We start from the raw sequence: 23067 nt of genomic DNA, 5'->3' as shown, positions 1-23067 counted from the left end.
AGTACCAAAAGTTTATTTTTGCTTTTGTTTCCTTTGCCTTTGGAGACATATCTTGAAAGAAGTTGCTGTGGCTGATATTGAAGAGATTACTGCCTATGTTCTCCTCTAGGATTCTGATGGATTCCTGTCTCACGTTGAGGTCTTTTATCCATTTTGAGTTTATCTTTGTGTACAGTGTAAGAGAATGGTCAAGTTTCATTCTTCTACATATAGCTGTCCAGTTTTCCCAGCACCATTTATTGAAGAGAATATCTTTTTTCCACTGTATATTTTTTCCTGTTTTGTCGAAGATTAATTGACCATAGAGTTGAGGGTCCATATCTGGGCTCTCTACTCTGTTCCACTGGTCTATGTGTCTGTTTTCATGCCAGTACCATGCTGTCTTGGTGACCACAGCTTTGTAATAAAGCTTGAAATCAGGTAACGTGATGCCCCCAGTTTTATTTTTGTTTTTCAACATTTCCCTAGCGATTCGGGGTCTCTTTTGATTCCATACAAATTTCTGGATTATTTGCTTCAGCTTTTTGAAGAATACTGGTGGAATTTTGATTGGAATGGCATTAAAAGTATAGATTGCTCTAGGCAGTATAGACATTTTAACAATGTTTATTCTTCCAATCCAAGAGCATGGACTGGTCTTCCATCTTTTTGTGTCTTCTTCAATTTCTTTCATGAGTGTTCTGTAGTTCCTCAAGTAAAGATCCTTTACCTCTTTGGTTAGGTTTATTCCCAGGTATCTTATGGTTCTTGGTGCTATAGTAAATGGAATCGATTCTCTAATTTCCCTTTCTGTATTTCCATTATTAATGTATAAGAAAACCACTGATTTCTGCACATTGACTTTGTATCCTGCCACGTTGCTGAATTGCTGTATGAGTTCTAGTAGCTTGGGGGTGGAGTCTTTTGGGTTTTCCATATAAAGAATCATGTCATCTGTGAAGAGAGAGAGTTTGACTTCTTCATTGCCAATTTGGATACCTTTTATTTCTCTTTGTTGTCTGATTGCTGTTGCTAGGACTTCTAATACTATGTCGAACAAGAGTGGTGAGAGTGGGCATCCTTGTCATGTTCCTGATCTCAACGGGAAGGCTGCAAGCTTTTTCCCATTGAGGATGATATTTGCTGTGGGTCTTTCATAGATAGATCTGGAAGAATCTGAGAAAGATTGATTCATTCTTCAAATGTTTAGGGGAATTCAGGGTGCATGGGTAGCTCACTCAATTCACTGTTGGACTCTTGATTTTGGCTCAGGTCATGATCTCAGGGTTCTCGGATGGAGTCCCAGGTCAGCTCCATGCCAGGCGTGGAGCCTGCTTGGGATTCTCTCTCCCCCTCCCCAATCCCCACTCAAGCTCTCTCTCAAAATTAATTAACTAATTAATTAATTCTTTGAATGTTTAGGACAATTCGTCAGTTTAGCAATCTATCTGGTCCTTGACCATTGTTAAAAGGTTTTGTTTTGTTTTTTATTACAGATTCAATCTTCTTATTTGTTATAGACCTATTCAGATTTTCTCTTTCTTCTTGAGTTAGTTTTAGTAGTTTTGTAGGACTTTTCTATTTCTTCTAGATTATCCAATTTATTGGCATACAGTTATTAATTGTTATTCAATAGTTGTCTCATAACCATTTTTATTTCTGTAAGGCTGTAGCAATGTCCCCTCTTTCTTTTCTGATCTTAATAACTTGAGTCTTCTCTATTTCTTTCTTAGTCAACTTAGCTAAAGTTTTGTCAATATTTTTCTCAAAAATGTTTTGGCTTTGTTGATTCTGTTGTTTTTCTATTCTCTGCATTACTTACCTCTTCTCTCATTCTTACTGTTTCCTTCCTTCTGCTAAGTTTGAGTTCAGTTTACTCTTCTTTTTCTATTTTCTTAAAGTGTAGGGATAGATTACCGTTTTGAGATCGTTTTTCTTTTTTAATGTAGACATTTACTAATATCAATTTTCCTCTTCACACTGTCACTACACATGATTTTTGGCATGTTGTGCTTCATTTTAATTCTACTCTAAGTATTTTCTAATTTACCTAGTGATTTCTCTGTTGATCCATTAAGACCATGATTTAATGTCTACATATTCAGGGATTTTCTAGTTTTCCTTCTGTTTTTGACTTCTTGTTCCATTCCCTTGTTGTTGAGGAAGATACTTTGTATAATCTAAATCTTTTAAAAATTATTTTGGTTTCTTTTGTGGCCGAATACATGGTATCCCAAACTATGTTCCATGTACACAATAGAAAATTATGTATTCTGCTGTTCCTGAGTAGTCTATAGATGTCTTCTAGGTTTAATTGGTTTCTATTGTTAAGTTTTCTATATCCTTATTAGTTTCTAACTTAATGTTCTATTTTTGAAAGTGGATTATTAAAGTTTTCAGCTATTGTTTTAGAACTGTCTGTTTCTCTCTTCAGTTTCATCAATGTTTGCTTCATAATTATGGGCTTCTCTGTGTTTGATGCATACATTTTTATAATTGTTATGTCTTCATGAAAAATTGACTCTTTTATTAATAGATAATGTCCACTCTGTCTCATAATAGTTTTAGGAATGTCCTTTTCCAGTAATCCCCCAAATCAACCTCTAGGAATTAATGCCAAGGAAATATTCACATAACCAGTAAACAGTAAAAACTATTCCACAATATATAAAAGTGCTTGTGGGCAATCTTGAAAAGGAAGTTTGAGTGGAAGAGATGGAAAAGGGAAAAATACTTCAAAACCTAGTGACCTAGTAAGAAGCATAGAGCAGGTGAAACCAGTAAAACTCATCATTAGTGTGATGAAGAAATTTAAAATCAATGATGTCTTCCAGTCCTTTTGACAGAGAGGCAGGCAGAGAGAGAGAGGGAAGCAGGCCCCCTGCTGAGCAGAGAGCCCAATGCGGGACTCAATCACAGGACCCTGAGATCATGACCTGAGCCAAAGGCAGCAGCTTAACCCACTGAGCCACCCAGGCACCCTTCCAGTCCTTTTGAAAGTTGATTGTGTTACTGCCAAGTAATCCCCTTCTCAGTAATCCTCCTTTCCAAACTCTTACATATATTCTGATCAGTTCCAAAATGCTTAGTACATGTGGTTTTGTTTTGGTGGGTGGGGGAGGGGAAAGTTAAGGAAGAGTTTTGCATCAGGGAGGATGGATATGGTGTAAGTCAGAGTTAGCAAATGAAGATAGAGATTTCTGAAGATCAGTGTATCCCTGAGAACATACACATCTCTGGAACTAGCAGAGATTTGAAGGATTCTAGACTCTAAAAAGGCCATGCAATTGATGTATGTTTGAGACAGTTTTACTACATCTCTCCTGCTAATCACAAAAATCCCATATGCTGGTATTTGGCTTAAACAGTAAAGTTATTTTCATTCTACTAAAGAAAAAAATTTTAATGGTATACATGTTTCTAGATGTTTTCTTTAGACAGCAGTAATGCTACTGGTTGCTTCTTCTCTTCACTTTTGTATTTCCTGATTCTTGTTAATAATGCACATGTTTACAATAAAACTACTTTTCAAATACTATTTTTAATTGACATAAAAAGAAAAAAATTTAATCTTGCAAACACAATTTCCCTGGTTGACCCATTTAAATAATCAAGTAATTTGCTCTCCTGACTGCTCAACTCAAAAGAGCATGGTGGGTGAGTTATCCAGAAATATATTACACTCATGTTCTTTTATAAGTAAGACACTAAAATAAATTGTACTTTTAATAATTTTTTTATTTGACAAAGAGAGATCACAAGTAAGCAGAGAAGCAGGCAGAGACAGAGAGAGGAAGAAGCAGGCTCCCTGCTGAGCAGAGAGCCTGGTGTGGGACATGATCCCAGGACCCTGATATCATGACCTGAGCTGAAGGCAGAGGCTTAACCCTCTAAGCCAGGCACTCAATAAATTGTACTTTTTTAAAAATTTATTTTCAGCATATCAATATCATTATTTTTTCACCACACCCAGTGCTGCATGCAATCCGTGCCCTCTATAATTCCCACCACCTGGTACCCCGACCTCCCACCCCCACCACCACTTCAAACCCCTCAGATTGTTTTTCAGAGTCCAATAAATTGTACTTTTAAAAGTCCCAATGGATGTTTTCCTAGGAAACATCATATTCTTTATTCATCCCATCTTGCTCATGAGAACACCTATTTTTTTAATTTTTTAATTTTTTTATAAACATACAATGTATTATTAGCCCCAGGGGTACAGGTCTGTGAATCGCCAGGTTTACACACTTCACAGCACTCACCATAGAGAACACCTATTTTTTAGCCCTAGGAGGATCTAGGGAAAGGAAGACTCTATAGAATTAATCTAGGAAATCAGACTCATAGACTCTCCAGCAACAGGGGACAGAAAAGACATACACACACACACACACACACACACACACACACACACACACACACACATTACTGAAATGGGAGTATAGAGATAACACTTTTTCCCAAGATGCAGTCTTTTTTTTCCCCCCAAGATGCAGTCTTAATGTTATCTGTGGAACAAAAGAATGTAAATTTTCTAATCAACGAATTGGTGAAAAACACAGTGCGTATTAGATACAGAATGTTCTCTCCATTGCACAGGCAAAACATTTTGTTAATATAAATAAACTCTTTAGAAGCCCCTGGTTGGTTTCTGCTCAGGTCAGGATCTCAGGGTAGTGGGATGGAGCCCCGAGTCAGGCTCCACCATATTCAGTGAGGAACACACTTGAGGATTCTCTCTATCCCTCTCCCTCTGCCCCTCCCTGTACTCACACATAATCACTCTCTCTCTAATAAAAAAAAAAAATGTTTTAAAAAATAAAGAAACTCATCTTTAAAACTCAAAGATCAATTTATTAGCCACACTGCTTATGTTTCTTTATAAATCTACTCATAATAAAAGAAATTGAGGAAGACACAAAAAGATGGAAGAGCATTCCATGCACATGGATCAGAAGAATAAACATAGTTAAAATGTCTATACTGCCTAGAGCAATCTATACTTTCAACGCCATCTCAATCAAAATTCCACCAGCATTTTTCAAAGAGCTGGAACAAACAATCTTTATACATCCAGAAGAGAGTCCAAGATCTATTTCAATAGCTCTCTAACCAGTAACTAGGACTTCTTTGTTCTTCTTTCAGTCCTTTACTTGGGCATACCACAACTCTGCATTAATGCAATTATCTATTGTGAACATTTCTAAATTTAGATAGGCAAGTGTTGCTAGTGGCATTACACAAAAATATACATTGACACCACTATAAATGCATGGGAATCACTCTGAATTAATTCATCTACACTGTCTAGATGCTACTGTATTGAAATTCTTATGGCTAGAGTCTGAGTGAGAGGCTGTTAAGGGAGGAGCTTATAAAGATATACAGTTGGTATAATCTCCAAAAGCTTATTCTGTAGGTATCAGTGCCCTGGTTGAAATCTAAAATGAATTTCCTGATTCAAAATGATTTGTTGATTGGTTAGACATGAAAATGACTGTAAGTAATTTGAAATGAAGTGTGTTATCTTTCAAATAGTTACAATGGCATAGAAATCAAAGTCTGGGTAACAAAATCATTTGTATAGTTTTTTTTAAGATTTTTAAAATTTGTTTTTTACCTATTTTCAACATAACAGTATTCATTATTTTTGTACCACACCCAGTGCTCCATGCAATCCATGCCCTCTATAATACTCACCACCTGGTACCCCGACCTCCCATGCCCCCCCCCCGCCACTTCAAACCCCTCAGATTGTTTTTCAGAGTCCATAGACTCTCATGGCTCACCTCCCCTTCCAATTTCTCCCAACTCCCTTCTCCTCTCTAACTCCCCATGTCCTCCATGATATTTGTTATGCTCCACAAATAAGTGAAACCATATGATAATTGACTCTCTCTGCTTGACTCAGCATAATCTCTTCCAGTCCCATCCATGTTGCTACAAAAGTTGGTATTCATCCTTTCTGATGGAGGCATAATACTCCATAGTGTATATGGACCATATCTTCCTTATCCATTCGTCTGTGGAAGGGCATCTTGGTTCTTTCCACAGTTTGGTGACTGTGGCCATTGCTGCTATAAACATTGGAGTACAGATGGCCCTTCTTTTCACTACATCTGTATCTTTGGGGTAAATACCCAGGAGTGCAATGGCAGGGTCATAGGGAAGTTCTATTTTTAATTTCTTGAGGAATCTCCACACTGTTCTCCAAAGAGGCTGCACCAACTTGCATTCTCACAAACAGTGTAAGAGGGTTCCCCTTTCTCGACATCCTCTCCAACACATGTTGTTTCCTGTCTTGCTAATTTTGGCGATTCTAACTGGTGTAAGGTGGTATCTCAATGTGGTTTTAATTTGAATCTCCCTGATGGCTAGTGACGATGAACATTTTTTCATGTGTCTGATAGCCATTTGTATGTCTTCACTGGAGAAGTGTCTGTTCATATCTTCTGTCCATGTTTTGATATGATTGTCTATTTTGTGTGTGTTGAGTTTGAGGAGTTCTTGATAGATCCTGGATATCAACCTTTTGTCTGTACTGTCATTTGCAAATATCTTCTCCCATTCCGTGGGTTGCCTCTATGTTTTCTTGACTGTTTCCTTTGCTGTGCAGAAACTTTTGAATTTGATGAAGTCCCAAAAGTTTATTTTTGCTTTTGTTTCTGTATAGTTTTCTAAACCTGCACTAGTAGGAAATGTGTTGCTAAAGTAGCACATCTCCCAGAATAATTCTCCCCAAACCTTCTCCAAGAAAAATGGCCACTGAGATCAATGGACTAGAGACATCTTCCCAAAGAGCAGAACAGAGAGAATACAAACTAAAGAATTCTCTACACTGGTAGGAAAGAAACCCTTGCTGTTGTCCATCAGGATGATGCTATATGCTATGTTATCTCTACCTTTTCTCCTCCTTGCTGATTCTAAGTGAAATTGTATTTTAGTTATTCTATTATTCTCCTATCACTGTATATTGCTTGTCTGTGAGTAATTAAACTTATCTAAGATATGGGGATGAAAATCAGCTACCCTTTGGATGGACTGAAGTGATAGACACAACACTCAGAGATCTTAGACTTAGATGAATGCAGTAAATGGAATAGCCCTCATTATTTAAATTACTTTATTCATACTTAGAAGTGAACACATGTCTACCCTGCTCTAGCAGGGTAGAGAGCCAAAGTAGAGAAAGCACAGATTATTCTCACCAGCAGTCTACAGCCTACAGAAGGCATCACATGGGATGAGATAGAACATGCTGTGTCTCTGAATTCCATGTGGGAGTAAAGTGAGTAACCTCAAATTTCCTGTGCCTACCTACGTGGTGCAAAGTCCACAGTTCAGGCGTTTAGGAACACACTTCATATCATAACATCTGTTCTAGTTTGGTGCATAAGACTCCAAGTCTCTGAGGAAGGTGACATAGTGTGCAACTTACTGGACAAAGAGCTTTGTCTGCCACCTCTTATGGGAAGTCTGGCCATGAAGCTCCTCCTGATCATTGCAATTCTGCTGTTCCAGAAGTCCAAAGGTAATCCAGAGCTTTCCGGAAATAGAGTATTTCCAAGAAGAAAGGGAATTTCATACTTCATGGTAGTTAGGAGATAGGGCCCCTTGGAATGCTTGAACTCTACCCAGTGTTGCCAGAAATTTCCTCCTCCTGATGCCTTCTACCACAGCACTGTTCTTTTATTTTTTTTAATAACCATTGTACTGTTCTTAAGAAGCAGTATTTACAGAGTTGAAAAGAGGCCATAGGGCACCTGAGTGGCTTAGTGGGTTAAAGCCTCTGCCTTCAGCTCAGGTCATGATCTCAGGGTCCTGGGATCAAGTCCTGCATCAGGCTCTCTGCTCAGCAGGGAGCCTACTTCCTTCTCTCTCTCTGCCTGCCTCTCTGCCTACTTGTGATCTTTCTCTGTCAAATAAATAAATAATCTTAAAAAATAAAAAAAGAAAATAGGCCATAATTTTCTTCTGAGAAGGTGTCATTATAAAAAGGAATGAGCCCAATATCTAGGAATGCCTTTATTTATTTGGACACAGTTTTTATTTACACCCAGCCATGTTTTCATCCACTCCAACATATATTTTAGTCTACAGAGTGTAAATAGTGAAGGAAGCACAAACTTTGGAGTCAGGTTTAAGAAATATGCTTTCAATGTCTACTAGTTTGTCAACCTCAGATAAATAGTAAAGCCTCTCTAAGCCTGTTTCCTCATTTGTGGAGGTAATGACACACGGATCCTGGAGGCTTTACTAAATAAGATTTGTAAGTCATCTAGCATAAGGCTTGACACATACTAAGAACTTAAAATTTAGTTTTTCTTCCTCTTTCAAAAGCAGGTCTCTTATATTTGACTCTTCTTACAGAATTAGTAATGGTCTGTCCCTGGCCCATCAAACTCCTAGGAATCAAAGAAAGGAGTTCTAGAATCTGGAGTTAGAGGCAGCATCTTTGCTGGCCTCAGAAAAAAAAAAAAAAAAAGAAAAGAAAAAAGAAAAAAAACCTGATGCTCTTGGTGGAATCCATCTAGGCTCTATCTCAGGGGACTGTACAAGCCCAGAGCCAAAATCTGAACATCTTAACTCCGTAGATCACTGAATGTGTTTAGGATCACTAAAGAAAAGAATATATATCAAGGGGAGCAAAGTTCTGGGACTGAGAAATTCTTGCTTCTAGAGGGGGAAGGAAAATGAGGACTCAGAGAGAGTAAAACAAGTCCAAGATTATTGTGATGACACAGAAGCCAAAGAAAGATATGCAGTGGCAAAAACGTACAATGCTGAGAATTAAAAGGGGGAAAATTATAAAGGAAAAAATAACTGGACAATAAGACAGTCATTCTAGACCATGGTAATGAGTATGAACCCAAAAGCATAATCTGACTCATATATAAATACATAGGTGGGGCAGTAGTAAAAAGGTAGTGCCCTGGGAGCATTCAAATGGAGATAGATGTGTTGAGGTTCCCAGATGGGAGTATACAGTTCCATAGCCTGAAATCAAAGTTTTAGTTCCTTCATTTTTCAAAACAAGATCTGATGCTCTCGAAGAAATCCATCAGATATAGGATGGAAATTCAAAACCCAAGAGAAAATAAATATGAGTGATCAATTATACATAAACACTGAGGTTTACCTTCTCGGAGCATCCTTCTTAGGATCTTATTATGAGTATATGCCTGTGGATCTCCCATACACTTAACCTCTATAAACATCATCTGTCTTCCCCATTACCGAAGTTTCCTTTTAGTCTCAAACATTAATCTTGGCCTTTTCTTTATATGCACAGTAGCTGAACAACTTAAGAGATGCTGGGGTGAATATATACAAGGATATTGCAGGAAAATATGCAGAATAAGTGAAATACGTCAAGTACTATGTGAAAATGGAAGATATTGTTGCCTCAATATCGTGGAATTGGAAGCACGTAGAAAAATTACAAAGCCACCTCCTCCAAAGCCAAGAACATATGCAATGACTTTCCCTCAATATGATGATACACTTATAGAAGATTATCTAAGACCCAAGGCAAATTCTACATAAATCCAGCATAATTTTCCTTTCCTTTATTTCTCACCCTACTCCAATAAAGGTGAAGATCTCCACATCTTTTCCTTTCTTTTTCCTTGACCCCCCCCAAATGACCTTCCATCAGATTCTAATAAAGCTGTCTGTTTTCTGACTCGTTTGTTCTTTAAGAGACTGAACACTCAATATACCAAGGGATGAATTGATAAGGACAATTCAGAATCTCCCCCCCTTGGAAAGGGGATATAATCAGCGCACTAAAAAATCTGTAACATGGAAGACTGGAACAAGAAACTCAGGAAAGTTGTCATGGAATTCAAGAGAGGGAAAGGTGAAACCAAGTATTCAGGGAAAATCACAAGTGAGTTTAAGATTATAGTTGGTGACTTCTGAAATGTGTAGGATTTCAACCAGTGAGTGTTCATGAGAAGACAGTTTGCATGAACAGAATAAAATCAACAAATGTGGGGCACCTGGGTGGCTCAGTGGGTTAAGCCTCTGCCTTCGGCTCAGGTCATGATCTCAGGGTCCTAGGATCCAGCCCCGCATCGGGCTCTCTGCTCGGCAGGGAGCCTGCTTCCTTCTCTCTCTCTCTGCCTGCCTCTCTGCCTACTTGTGATCTGTCAAATAAATGGATAGACTCTTTTTTTTTAAATCAACAAATGGGAAGAAATTGTAACAAACAGGACATTTCAGGAAAATATACATGCACTTTGTTTGGTTGATGAATGGAGTTCCCAATCATGGAGCTCTATGAGGAAATCTAATTTCTTCAGCTTCTGTGTAAAAGCAGCAAGCTGGAAAGATAGAACTTCACTATCTGGAGCACGCTATATAAGGTATAGGCAGAAATAAACATGTAACTCCAAGACAGAAGTTTTTAGTTGTTCCTTTGTTGCTGATGCTTTGGATGTTACCACTAGTAATGGATCCTTTTGGTGATTGGAGCTCTTTGGAGTTTGGAGGAAATGTAAAGGATTTAGAAATTGGTTTCAATTGCAGTATTGCATGAGACTTTATTGCCATCTATATAAGCAAGATGACATAATGATAATCCATGTAAATAGTCCACCTAACTCTTAAAGATATAGCTTCTGGATATGATTAACATGAAAAATTTCCTTTACAACTACATTTTGCACTCATTTACAGTTTTGTTTCTTATGTCATTTCACCAAGGTAACATCCACCACACAGATTTGTGGCTTGTTCTCTTAATTACTTCTTACCTCCTTTTCTAGGGTTGGGGCAGAGAATATACATGATGAGCCCAGAGTATCTTGTAGTGTCAGAAAGCAAGGAAGTGCTTTAAAAATCAGAAGGCTGGGCAAGTTATTGAGACACATAAGTCACACTGAATGAATTTTGAGTGACCAAAGTTGGGACAATTTGAGCAATAAAATAACATAGCTTTGTATTATAAAACAATATAGAAATAAATATCCATGAGTCCATACTGATCTGAAAAATAACTAAACAAAATAAATTGGTGAGAAAAGACAGATTTCATATACAGAAGAACTCCAAGTAATTTATGTTGATACTCCCTCCTCAAGGAGGTGGAGCTTTGCCTCTCTCCCTTCAGTGAGTGCTGTGTTTAGTGACTTGCCTCCTAATGGTAGAGTATGGAAAGTGGCAAAAAGGTAATTTTACAATGGATAACCTTCAGATTCTATGGAGAAATCATGTTCATAGCATGAGCAAGTGAAATGATGTAATAAGAATGGCATTTCGCCTTTGCTGTCTTCCTCCCTAAAATCCATAACCCCAGTCTAACAATGAGAAAAATCTTCAGAAAAACCCCAATACGATGGCATTCTGCAAAATATCTAACCAGTACTCCTCAAATCTGTCAATTCATCAAAAACAAATTTCTGAGAAACTGTCAAAGACCAGAGAAAGATAAGGAGACATGACAACTAAAGTAATGTGATATCCCAGATGAACTCCTGAATAGGAAAAGGACAGTAAGGAAAAACTAATGAAGCTGGAATAGTGTAGAACTTAGTTAATAGCACTGTACTTAGCTGTGACAAATGTACCATGGTATGTAAGATGTTAATAATAAGGGAAACCGGTTGATGAATATACAGAAGCTCTCTGTACTATCTTTGTATCTCTTCTATACACATAAAACTGTTCTTTTAAGTTCATTAGATTTTTAAAATTAAACACAAAATCAGTTTGGTCATACTCTCTTTTTCTCATATTTATCTAAGAGATTCTCGTGTTATTTCTTTATTGAATGTTTGATAGAATCCACTGAGATTCAACTTCTTATAGGAAATTTTAAAATTATAGGTTAGGTTTCTTTAAAAGTTAAAGGACAATGGCAATTTTTTAGTCAACTCATATTTTTGCTTTTATTAGTTCTCCCATTTTATTAAGGTTTTTAAACCTGTATCAGCCTAAAATAATTATATTCCTTTTCTTTTTAATGCCTATAGGATATGTAGTGATGTCTCCTTTTCCATTTCTGATATTGTTTATTTATAACTCTTCTATTTTTTTTTCTTGGTAAGTCTATTTACTTATTACTTTGAGTATTCTTTTAAAAAACAAATTTTCTTTGCAAATTTTTATTCTAGTTTCCAGTTCTTTAATATCTTCATTAATGCTTTTTTTTCTTTTCTTTTTTTTTAAGATTTTATTTTTTTATTTGACAGAGAGATAGAGAGCACAAGTAGGCAAAGAGGCAGGCAGAGCTCCATTCAGAGCGAGAGGGAGAAGCAGGCTCTCCATAGAGCAGGGAGCCCAATCTGGGGCTCGACCCCAGGACCCTAGGACTGTGACCTGAGCCAAAGGCAGCTGCTTCACTGACTGAGCCACCCATGCACCCCTCGTTTTTCAAAAACTTCACATGCTATAAAATTCACTGTTTTAGGTGTATAATATAATGCCTTATTTCTACTCTTTTGGTTTTAATATGTTCTTATTTTTTCTAATATTAGGTGATGTTAGGCGATGTTTATCTCTCTTAGTTTTAACCTTTCTTCATTTCAAATATGAGTATTTTATAAACATATATTTTTATCCCCATAAAATATGAGTATTTTAAAGCTATAAATGTTCTCCTATACACAGCTTTAGCAGTGTCCCAGAAGTTTTTGGCATACAGTACCTTCATTATTATGTTATGAACCTTCTCACTTTACTTAGGTAAGTACACAAATAGAACCTTGATGATATTAAGACAATGAAGACTAATTTTCTCAATTAGTTATAGTTACATATATAGTAAGATTACTTTGATGATATATAAACCAAGTCGAACAACACAACTTGAAAAAAAACAAAAAATAACCTACACAGAAACTTTTACACACTTGTCCCTCACACAATTTGTTCTCAACACGATCCTCTGTCTTGCCATGAGATTTTGTATGGCTTAAAACTGACGATTACGGGGGCACCTGGGTGGCTCAGTGGGCTGAGCCGCTGCCTTCGGCTCAGGTCATGATCTCAGGGTCCTGGGATCCAGTCCCGTATCGGGCTCTCTGCTCAGCAGGGAGCCTGCTTCCCTCTCTTTCTCTCTCTCTGCCTGCCTCTCCATCTACTTGTGATTTCTCTCTGTCAAATAAATAAATAAAATTAAAAAAAAAAAAAACTGACAATTACGGAGGAGGAGTCAAGATGGCGGAGAAGTAGCAGGCTGAGACTACTTCAGCTAGCCGGAGATCAGCTAGATAGCTTATCTAAAGATTGCAAACACCTGAAAATCCATCGGCAGATCGAAGAGAAGAAGAAAAGCAATTCTGGAAACAGAAAAACAACCACTTTCTGAAAGGTAGGACCGGCGGAGAAGTGAATCCAAAGCGACGGGAAGATAGACCCTGGGGGGAGGGGATGGCTCCCAGCAAGCGGCAGAGCAACAGCGCACAAAATCAGGACTTTTAAAAGTCTGTTTCGCTGAGGGACATCGCTCCAGAGGCTAAACCGGGGCGAAGCCCACGCGGGGTCAGCGTGGCCTCAGGTCCCGCAGGGTCACAGAAGGATCGGGGGTGTCTGAGTGTCACAGAGCTTGCGGGTACTGGAACGGGAAAGCCGGCTACAGAGACAGAGCCGACAGTAAGCTCGCAGCTCGGTGTTACCTTGAACCGGTCGCAGGCTCAGTGAGCTCAGAGCGCGGCCGGAGGTCAGGCAGACGGGAGTAACTGGGCACTGTTCTCTGAGGGTGCACTGAGGAGTGGGGCCCTGGATTCTCGGCTCCTCCGGGCCGGAGACCAGGAGGCCGCCATTTGTATTCCTGTCCTCCGGAACTCTACGGAAAGCGCTCAGGGAACAAAAGCTCCTGAAAGCAAACCCGAGCGGATTACTCACACCGGCCCCTGATAAGGGTGGTGCAATTCCACCTGGGGCAAAGACACTTGAGAATCACTACAACAGGCCCCTCCCCCAAAAGATCAACAAGGAATCCAGCCGAGACCAAGGTCACCTACCAAGGAGTGCGGTTTCAATACCAAGGAGAGCAGCAGAATTCCAGAGGAGGAGAAAGCAAAGCACGGAACTCATGGCTTTTTCCCTGTGATTTTTTTTAGTCTTGCAATTAATTTAAATTTTTTTCTTTTTCATTTTTTGTTTTTTTTCTCGCCTTCTGGTTAAATTTTTTTTAACTTTTACCTTTTTTTTTTTAAAGATTTTATTTATTCATATGACAGAGAGAGATTACAAACAGGCAGAGAGGCAGGCAGAGAGAGAGGAGGAAGCAGGCTCCCTGCTGAGCAGAGAGCCCGATGTGGGGCTCGATCCCAGGTCCCTGGGATCATGACCTGAGCCGAAGGCAGCGGCTTAACCCACTGAGCCACCCAGGCGCCCCTACCTTTTTCTTTTTTAACGTTTTTTAACTAGTTTATCTAATATATATATATATTTTTTCTTTTTTATATTTTTCTTATTTGTTTTCTTTTTTTTTAATTCTTTTCTTTTCTTTTTATTTTCTTTTTTTTTTCTTTTTTTTTTTTTCTTTCTTCCTTTTTGAGCCTCTTTTTATCCCCTTTCTCCCCCCTCACGATTTGGGATCTCTTCTAATTTGGTTAAAGCATATTTTCCTGGGGTTGTTGCCACCCTTTTAGTATTTTACTTGCTCCTTCATATACTCTTATCTGGACAAAATGACAAGACGGAAAAATTCAACACAAAAAAAAAGAACAAGAGGCAGTACCGAAGGCTAGGGACCTAATCAATACAGACATTGGTAATATGTCAGATCTAGATTTCAGAATGACAATTCTCAAGGTTCTAGCCGGGCTCGAAAAAGGCATGGAAGATATTAGAGAAACCCTCTCGAGAGATATAAAAGCCCTTTCTGGAGAAATAAAAGAACTAAAATCTAACCAAGTTGAAATCAAAAAAGCTATTAATGAGGTGCAATCAAAAATGGAGGCTTTCACTGCTAGGATAAATGAGGCAGAAGAAAGAATTAGTGATATAGACCAAATGACAGAGAATAAAGAAGCTGAGCAAAAGAGGGACAAACAGCTACTGGACGACGAGGGGAGAATTCGAGAGATACGTGACACCATAAGATGAAACAACATTAGAATAATTGGGATTCCAGAAGAAGAAGAAAGAGAGAGGGGAGCAGAAGGTATACTGGAGAGAATTATTGGGGAGAATTTCCCAAATATGGCAAAAGAAACGAGCATCAAAATTCAGGAGGTTCAGAGAACGCCCCTCAAAATCAATAAGAATAGGCCCACACCCTGTCACCTAATAGTAAAATTTACAAGTCTCAGTGACAAAGAGAAAATCCTGAAAGCAGCCCGGGAAAAGAAGTCTGTAACATACAATGATAAAAATATTAGATTGGCAGCTGACTTATCCACAGAGACCTGGCAGGCCAGAAAGAGCTGGCATGATATTTTCAGAGCACTAAACGAGAAAAACATGCAGCCAAGAATACTATATCCAGCTAGGCTATCATTGAAAATAGAGGGAGAGATTAAAAGCTTCCAGGACAAACAAAAAATGAAAGAATTTGCAAACACCAAACCAGCTCTACAGGAAATATTGAAAGGGGTCCTCTAAGCAAAGAGAGAGCCTACAAGTGGTAGATCAGAAAGGAAAAGAGACCATATACAGTAACAGTCACCTTACAGGCAATACAATGGCACTAAATTCATATCTCTCAATAGTTACCCTGAATGTTAATGGGCTAAATGCCCCTGTCAAAAGACACAGGGTATCAGAATGGATAAAAAAACAAAATCCATCTATATGTTGCCTCCAAGAAACTCATTTTAAGCCCGAAGACACCTCCAGATTTAAAGTGAGGGGGTGGAAAAGAATTTACCATGCTAATGGACATCAGAAGAAAGCAGGAGTGGCGATCCTTATATCAGATCAATTAGATTTTAAGCCAAAGACTATAATAAGAGATGAGGAAGGACACTATATCATACTCAAAGGGTCTGTCCAACAAGAAGATTTAACAATTTTAAATATCTATGCCCCCAATGTGGGAGCAGCCAACTATATAAACCAATTAATAACAAAATCAAAGAAACACATCAACAATAATACAATAATAGTAGGGGACTTTAACACTCCCCTCACTGAAATGGACAGGTCATCCAAGCAAAAGATCAGCAAGGAAATAAAGGCCTTAAACGACACACTGGACCAGATGGACATCACAGATATATTCAGAACACTTCATTCCAAAGCAACAGAATACACATTCTTCTCTAGTGCACATGGAACATTCTCCAGAATAGATCACATCCTCAGTCCTAAATCAGGACTCAACCGGTATCAAAAGATTGGGATCATTCCCTGCATATTTTCAGACCACAATGCTCTCAAGCTAGAACTCAACCACAAAAGGAAGTGTGGAAAGAACCAAAATACATGGAGACTAAACAGCATCCTTCTAAAGAATGAATGGGTCAACCGGGAAATTAAAGAAGAATTGAAAAAAATCATGGACACAAATGATAATGAAAATACAACAGTTCAAAATCTGTGGGACACAACAAAGGCAGTCCTGAGAGGAAAATATCTAGCGGTACAAGCCTTTCTCAAGAAACAAGAAAGGTCTCAGGTACACAACTTAACCCTACACCTAAAGGAGCTGGAGAAAGAACAAGAAAGAAACCCTAAGCCCAGCAGGAGAAGAGAAATCATAAAGATCAGAGCAGAAATCAATGAAATAAAAACCAAAAAAACAATAGAACAAATCAACGAAACTAGGAGCTGGTCCTTTGAAAGAATTAATAAAATTGATAAACCCCTGGCCCGACTTATCAAAAAGAAAAGAGAAAGGACCCAAATAAATAAAATCATGAATGAAAGAGGAGAGATCACAACTAACACCAAAGAAATACAAACAATTATAAGAACATACTATGAGCAACTCTACGCCAATAAATTTGACAATCTGGAAGAAATGGATGCATTCCTAGAAACATATAAACTACCACAACTGAACCAGGAAGAAATAGAAAGCCTGAACAGACCCATAACCAGTAAGGAGATTGAAACAGTCATTAAAAATCTCCAAACAAACAAAAGCCCAGGGCCAGACGGCTTCCCGGGGGAATTCTACCAAACATTTAAAGAAGAACTAATTCCTATTCTCCTGAAACTGTTCCAAAAAATAGAAATGGAAGGAAAACTTCCAAACTCATTTTATGAGGCCAGCATCACCTTGATCCCAAAACCAGACAAGGATCCCACCAAAAAAGAGAGCTATAGACCAATATCCTTGATGAACACAGATGCGAAAATACTCAACAAAATACTAGCCAATAGGATTCAACAGTACATTAAAAGGATTATTCACCACGACCAAGTGGGATTTATTCCAGGGCTGCAAGGTTGGTTCAACATCCGCAAATCAGTCAATGTCATACAACACATCAATAAAAGAAAGGACAAGAACCATATGATACTCTCAATAGATGCTGAAAAAGCATTTGACAAAGTACAGCATCCCTTCCTGATCAAAACTCTTCAAAGTGTAGGGATAGAGGGCACATACCTCAATATCATTAAAGCCATCTATGAAAAACCCACCGCAAATATCATTCTCAATGGAGAAAAACTGAAAGCTTTTCCGCTAAGGTCATGAACACGGCAGGAATGTCCATTATCACCACTGCTATTCAACATAGTACTAGAGGTCCTAGCCTCAGCAATCAGACAACAAAAGGAAATTAAAGGCATCCAAATCGGCAAAGAAGAAGTCAAATTATCACTCTTCGCAGATGATATGATATTATATGTGGAAAACCCAAAAGACTCCACTCCAAAACTGCTAGAACTTATACAGGAATTCAGTAAAGTGTCAGGATATAAAATCAATGCACAGAAATCAGTTGCATTTCTCTACACCAACAGCAAGACAGAAGAAAGAGAAATTAAGGAGTCAATCCCATTTGCAATTGCACCCAAAACCATAAGATACCTAGGAATAAACCTAACCAAAGAGGCACAGAATCTATACTCAGAAAACTATAAAGTACTCATGAAAGAAATTGAGGAAGACACAAAAAAATGGAAAAATGTTCCATGCTCCTGGATTGGAAGAATAAATATTGTGAAAATGTCTGTGCTACCTAAAGCAATCTACACATTTAATGCAATTCCTATCAAAGTACCATCCATCTTTTTCAAAGAAATGGAACAAATAATCCTAAAATTTATATGGAACCAGAAAAGACCTCGAATAGTCAAAGGGATATTGAAAAAAAACGCCAACGTTGGTGGCATCACAATTCCGGACTTCAAGCTCTATTACAAAGCTGTCATCATCAAGACAGCATGGTACTGGCACAAAAACAGACCCATAGATCAATGGAACAGAATAGAGAGCCCAGAAATAGACCCTCAACTCTACAGTCAACTAATCTTCGACAAAGCAGGAAAGAATGTCCAATGAAAAAAAGACAGCCTCTTCAATAAATGGTGCTGGGAAAATTGGACAGCCACATGCAGAAAAATGAAATTGGACCATATCCTTACACCACACACAAAAATAGACTCAAAATGGATGAAGGACCTCAATGTGAGAAAGGAATCCATCAAAATCCTTGAGGAGAACACAGGCAGCAACCTCTTCGACCTCTGCCGCAGCAACATCTTCCTAGGAACAACGCCAAAGGCAAGGGAAGCAAGGGAAAAAATGAACTATTGGGATTTCATCAAGATCAAAAGCTTCTGCACAGCAAAGGAAACAGTTAACAAAATCAAAAGACAACTGACAGAATGGGAGAAGATATTTGCAAACGACATATCAGATAAAGGACTAGTGTCCAGAATCTGTAAAGAACTTAGCAAACTCAACACCAAAAGAACAAATAATCCAATCAAGAAATGGGCAGAGGACATGAACAGACATTTCTGCAAAGAAGACATCCAGATGGCCAACAGACACATGAAAAAGTGCTCCATATCACTCGGCATCAGGGAAATACAAATCAAAACCACAATGAGATATCACCTCACACCAGTCAGAATGGCTAAAATCAACAAGTCAGGAAATGACAGATGCTGGCGAGGATGCGGAGAAAGGGGAACCCTCCTACACTGTTGGTGGGAATGCAAGCTGGTGCAGCCACTCTGTAAAACAGCATGGAGGTTCCTCAAAATGTTGAAAATAGAACTGCCCTATGACCCAGCAATTGCACTATTGGGCATTTACCCTAAAGATACAAACGTAGTTATCCAAAGGGGCACGTGCACCCGAATGTTTATAGCAGCAATGTCCACAATAGCCAAACTATGGAAAGAACCTAGATGTCCATCAACAGATGAATGGATCAAGAAGATGTGGTATATATACACAATGGAATACTATGCAGCCATCAAAAGGAATGAAATCTTGCCATTTGCGACAATATGGATGGAACTAGAGCGTATCATGCTTAGCGAAATAAGTCAAGCAGAGAAAGACATCTATCATATGATCTCCCTGATATGAGGAAGTGGTGATGCAACATGGGGGCTTAAGTGGGTAGGAGAAGAATAAATGAAACAAGATGGGATTGGGAGGGAGACAAGCCATAAGTGACTCTTAATCTCACAAAACAAACTGAGGGTTGCTGGGGGGAGGGGTTTTGGGAGAAGGGGGTGGAATTATGGACATTGGGGAGGGTATGTGCTTTGGTGAGTGCTGTGAAGTGTGTAAACCTGGTGATTCACAGACCTGTACCCCTGGGGATAAAAATATATGTTTATAAAAAATAAAAAATTAAAAAAAACTGACAATTACTTTTTTTCCTTTTTTTTAAATTAAATTAATTTATTTATTTTCAGCATAACAGTATTCATTATTTTTTCACTACATCCAGTGCTCCATGCAATCCGTGCCCTCTATAATACCCACCACCTGGTACCCCAACCTCCAATCCCCCCACCACTTCAAACCCCTCAGATTGTTTTTCAGAGTCCATAGTCTCTCATGATTCACCTCCCCTTCCAATTTACCCCAACTCCCTTCTCCTCTCTAACTCCCCATGTCCTCCACGCTATTTGTTATGCTCCACAAATAAGTGAAACTATATGATAATTGACTCTCTCTGTATTGACCTCTGTTATGTTCTTCTAGCCCTGGGTCTCTTAAATCAGTAAATTTTAAAAATATATATTTTTTTATTTACAAAATTTGCCAATTATCACCATCATTTATTAATTTATCATTAAATATCACCATCATTCCAAAAGTGAAATTTTACTATCAAGAAATATGTACAGAGGCCGACACGCCGGGGGAGGAGGAGGCGGGGGCGGCCATGGCTGCCGTGGCGGCGGCAGGTGGTACGGGCCCGGCCGTGTTGCAGGTGGCTGGTCTGTACCGGGGGCTGTGCGCCGTGCGCACCCGCGCCCTAGGCCTGGGGCTCGTGTCCCCCGCGCAGTTGCGCGTGTTCCCGGTGCGCCGCGGCTCGGGCGGCCCCGCGGGGGGCGCCGCGGGCAGCGGGGTTGGAGCCGAGCTCGAAGCCAACCCCTTCTACGACCGCTACCGAGACAAGATCCAGCAGCTGCGCAGGTCTGACCCAGCTGCTTTTGAATCCCGACTGGAAAAGCGCATTGAGTTTCAGAAGCAGCCAGTGGGGCACTCCAGGCAAGGTGACTTTATCAAATGTGTAGAACAGAAGACAGATGCCCTGGGGAAACATCCTGTGAGCAGAGGATTCACTAAGGGCAAGACTCTCAGTTCAATCTTTAACATTGAGATGGTGAAAGACAAAACTGCAGAAGAAGTAAGACAGATTTGGCAGCAGTATTTTTCAGCAAAAGATACGGTCTATGCAGTTATTCCTAAAGAGAAGTTTGACTTGATCTGGTCCCGGGCTCAGTCCTGTCCAACATTTCTCTGTGCACTACCAAGAAGGGAAGGTTATGAGTTCTTTGTAGGACAATGGACAGGTACTGAACTCCACTTCACTGCACTTATAAATATTCAGACCCGAGGGGATGCTGCAACCAGCCAGCTGGTTTTATATCACTACCCTGAACTTAAGGAAGAAAAGGGCATAGTGCTGATGACAGCAGAAATGGATCCCACATTTCTGAATGTTGCTGAGGCACAGTGCAATGCCAACCAAGTTCAGCTCTTCTATGCCACCGACCGGAAGGAGACCTACGGGTTAGTGGAGACCTTTAACTTCAGACCAAATGAGTTCAAGTACATGTTTGTCATTGCTGAATTGGAGCAGAGTGGACTTGGAGCAGAACTGAAATGTGCCCAGAACCAGAATAAGACTTAGAGCTATGAGGCCACCATGGAAAACAGTGTAGAAGAGAACTATTATAGAAGGTTCCTCAAAAAATTAAAAATACAGACAGTTAGTAGCTGCACTTGTGGTGAACATAGTAAAATGTATAGACTTATTAAATCACTAAGTTGTACATCTGAAACTAATGTAACATTGTCAACTATACTCAAAATAAATTAGGTAAATAAAGCTAGCAAAATTCTATATATTATTATAAAAATAATAAAATAAACAAATTTTAAATTAAAAAGAACTACAATATTGCTAGATCAACAACTACTTCTGGGTATATATGCAAAGGAAATTCTAAAACTATCTTAAAAAGACATCTACACTTCCATGTTCACTGAAGCATTATTTACAATAACGAAGACATGAAAACAACCTAAGTACCTGTCAAAGGATAAACGAATAAAGAAAATGTGATACAGATGTAAATATAGATACACACACACAACGGATTATTACTCAGCCTTAAAAGAAGAATAAATTTCAATTTTAAAGATACAATTCAAATCCAGAAAACCGGGGGATATAACTCACTGGTAGAGCATCTTTAAAAATAAGGAAATCCTGCCTTTTGCAACAAAGCAGAGAGGCCTCAAGGGAAATATCCTAAGTGAAATAATTCACAGAAAAAGGCAAATTATATATGATCTCATTTATATGTAGAAACAGAAAAAGCCAAACTCATAGTTACAGAGAAGAGAATGGTAGTTGCCAGGAGCTGGAGGGAATGGAGAGATGCTGGGTACAAACTTTCAGTTTTAAGATTAATAAGGTTGGGGCACCTGGGTGGCTCAGTGGTTAAGCGTCTACCTTAGGCTCAAGCCATGATCTCAGGATCCTGAAATGGAGCTCCACATCAGGCTCTCCACTCAGCAGTGAAACTACTTCTCCCTCTCCTTCTGTGATCTCTCTTGCTTTCATTCCCTCTCTCAGATAAATAAAATCTTTTTAAAAATGAATAAACTCTGGGGATATAATATAATATACAGCATGGTGACTATAGTTAATAATACTGCGATACATACTTGCAAATTGCTTCGAGAGTAGATCATAAATGTTCTCACCACAAAAAATAAGAATAAAAATGATGTGAGGCTATCGAGGTATTAACTAACCTTATTGTGGTAATCCTTCTGTAAAATATACATGCACCAAATCATCACATTGTGCACCTCAAGCTTACACAATGTTAGCTGTCAATTCTATCTTTTGTTGAACCTTTTTTTTTAAGATGTCTGTCAAAAATATTTGACAGACAGAGATCACAAGTAGGCAGAGAGGTAGGCAGAGAGAGTGGGAGAAGCAGGCTCCCTGCTGAGCAGAGAGCCAGCTTCGGGGCCCAATCTCAGGATCCTGGGATCATGACCTGAGCTGAAGGCAGAGGCTTTAACCCACTGAGCCACGCAGGCGCCCCTGTCAATTCTATCTTAATAACACTGAGGAAAAAGAGAAACTGGGCAGTAGGAGGTACCTGAAGAGCATCTCAAAGAATGACGCATGTACCGCACAGACAAGCTAGAATTTAAATACCTGCCACACAAAAGACATCAATTACCTCACAGAGCAAGAGCGTGGTGCAGTGTTGCCCAGTCACATAAAAAGAAATTTACTCTTTCCTTCTCCCCTCCCCAGTGACAGTAATCTGTGGAAGATGGAGTAGAATAGGGTAGGGGGGAGTCCCTGGCATAGTTGATACCCAGAGTGGGTCACTTTTCATTGCCATACAACAAAATCTGTCTACAATAATTGTATAAAATTAGTAATAATTTCCTTGATTTATTTTTTAATTTTAAAATAAGACCTAAAAGAAGAATAAATTTCAATTTTA

At 38.9% G+C, this 23067-nt stretch overlaps 1 protein-coding gene and 1 pseudogene across 2 annotated transcripts; both read left to right on the top strand.

Moving 5' to 3' along the window:
• Positions 1-7464: 7464 nt before the first annotated feature.
• DEFB127 (defensin beta 127) lies at positions 7465-9528 on the top strand (the record flags this gene model as incomplete). The annotated part of the gene is made up of 2 exons (XM_082751237.1): positions 7465-7513; positions 9275-9528. 2 exons carry the CDS (start codon positions 7465-7467, stop codon positions 9526-9528), a joined length of 303 nt encoding a protein of 100 aa, XP_082607363.1.
• A 10695-nt stretch (positions 9529-20223) lies between these two features.
• On the top strand, positions 20224-21225 carry LOC309858531 (ATP synthase mitochondrial F1 complex assembly factor 1 pseudogene; annotated as a pseudogene). Its single transcript has one exon. The product of its transcript is annotated as an ATP synthase mitochondrial F1 complex assembly factor 1 pseudogene (transcript).
• The last annotated feature ends 1842 nt before the right edge of the window (positions 21226-23067 follow it).

The sequence above is a fragment of the Mustela nivalis genome, assembly GCF_964662115.1.
Source record: "Mustela nivalis genome assembly, contig: HAP1_SCAFFOLD_2734, whole genome shotgun sequence".
NCBI classification, from domain to species: domain Eukaryota; kingdom Metazoa; phylum Chordata; class Mammalia; order Carnivora; family Mustelidae; genus Mustela; species Mustela nivalis.
Note: the sequence above shows the minus strand (reverse complement) of the source record. Positions and strands in the feature narration are given on the sequence as shown.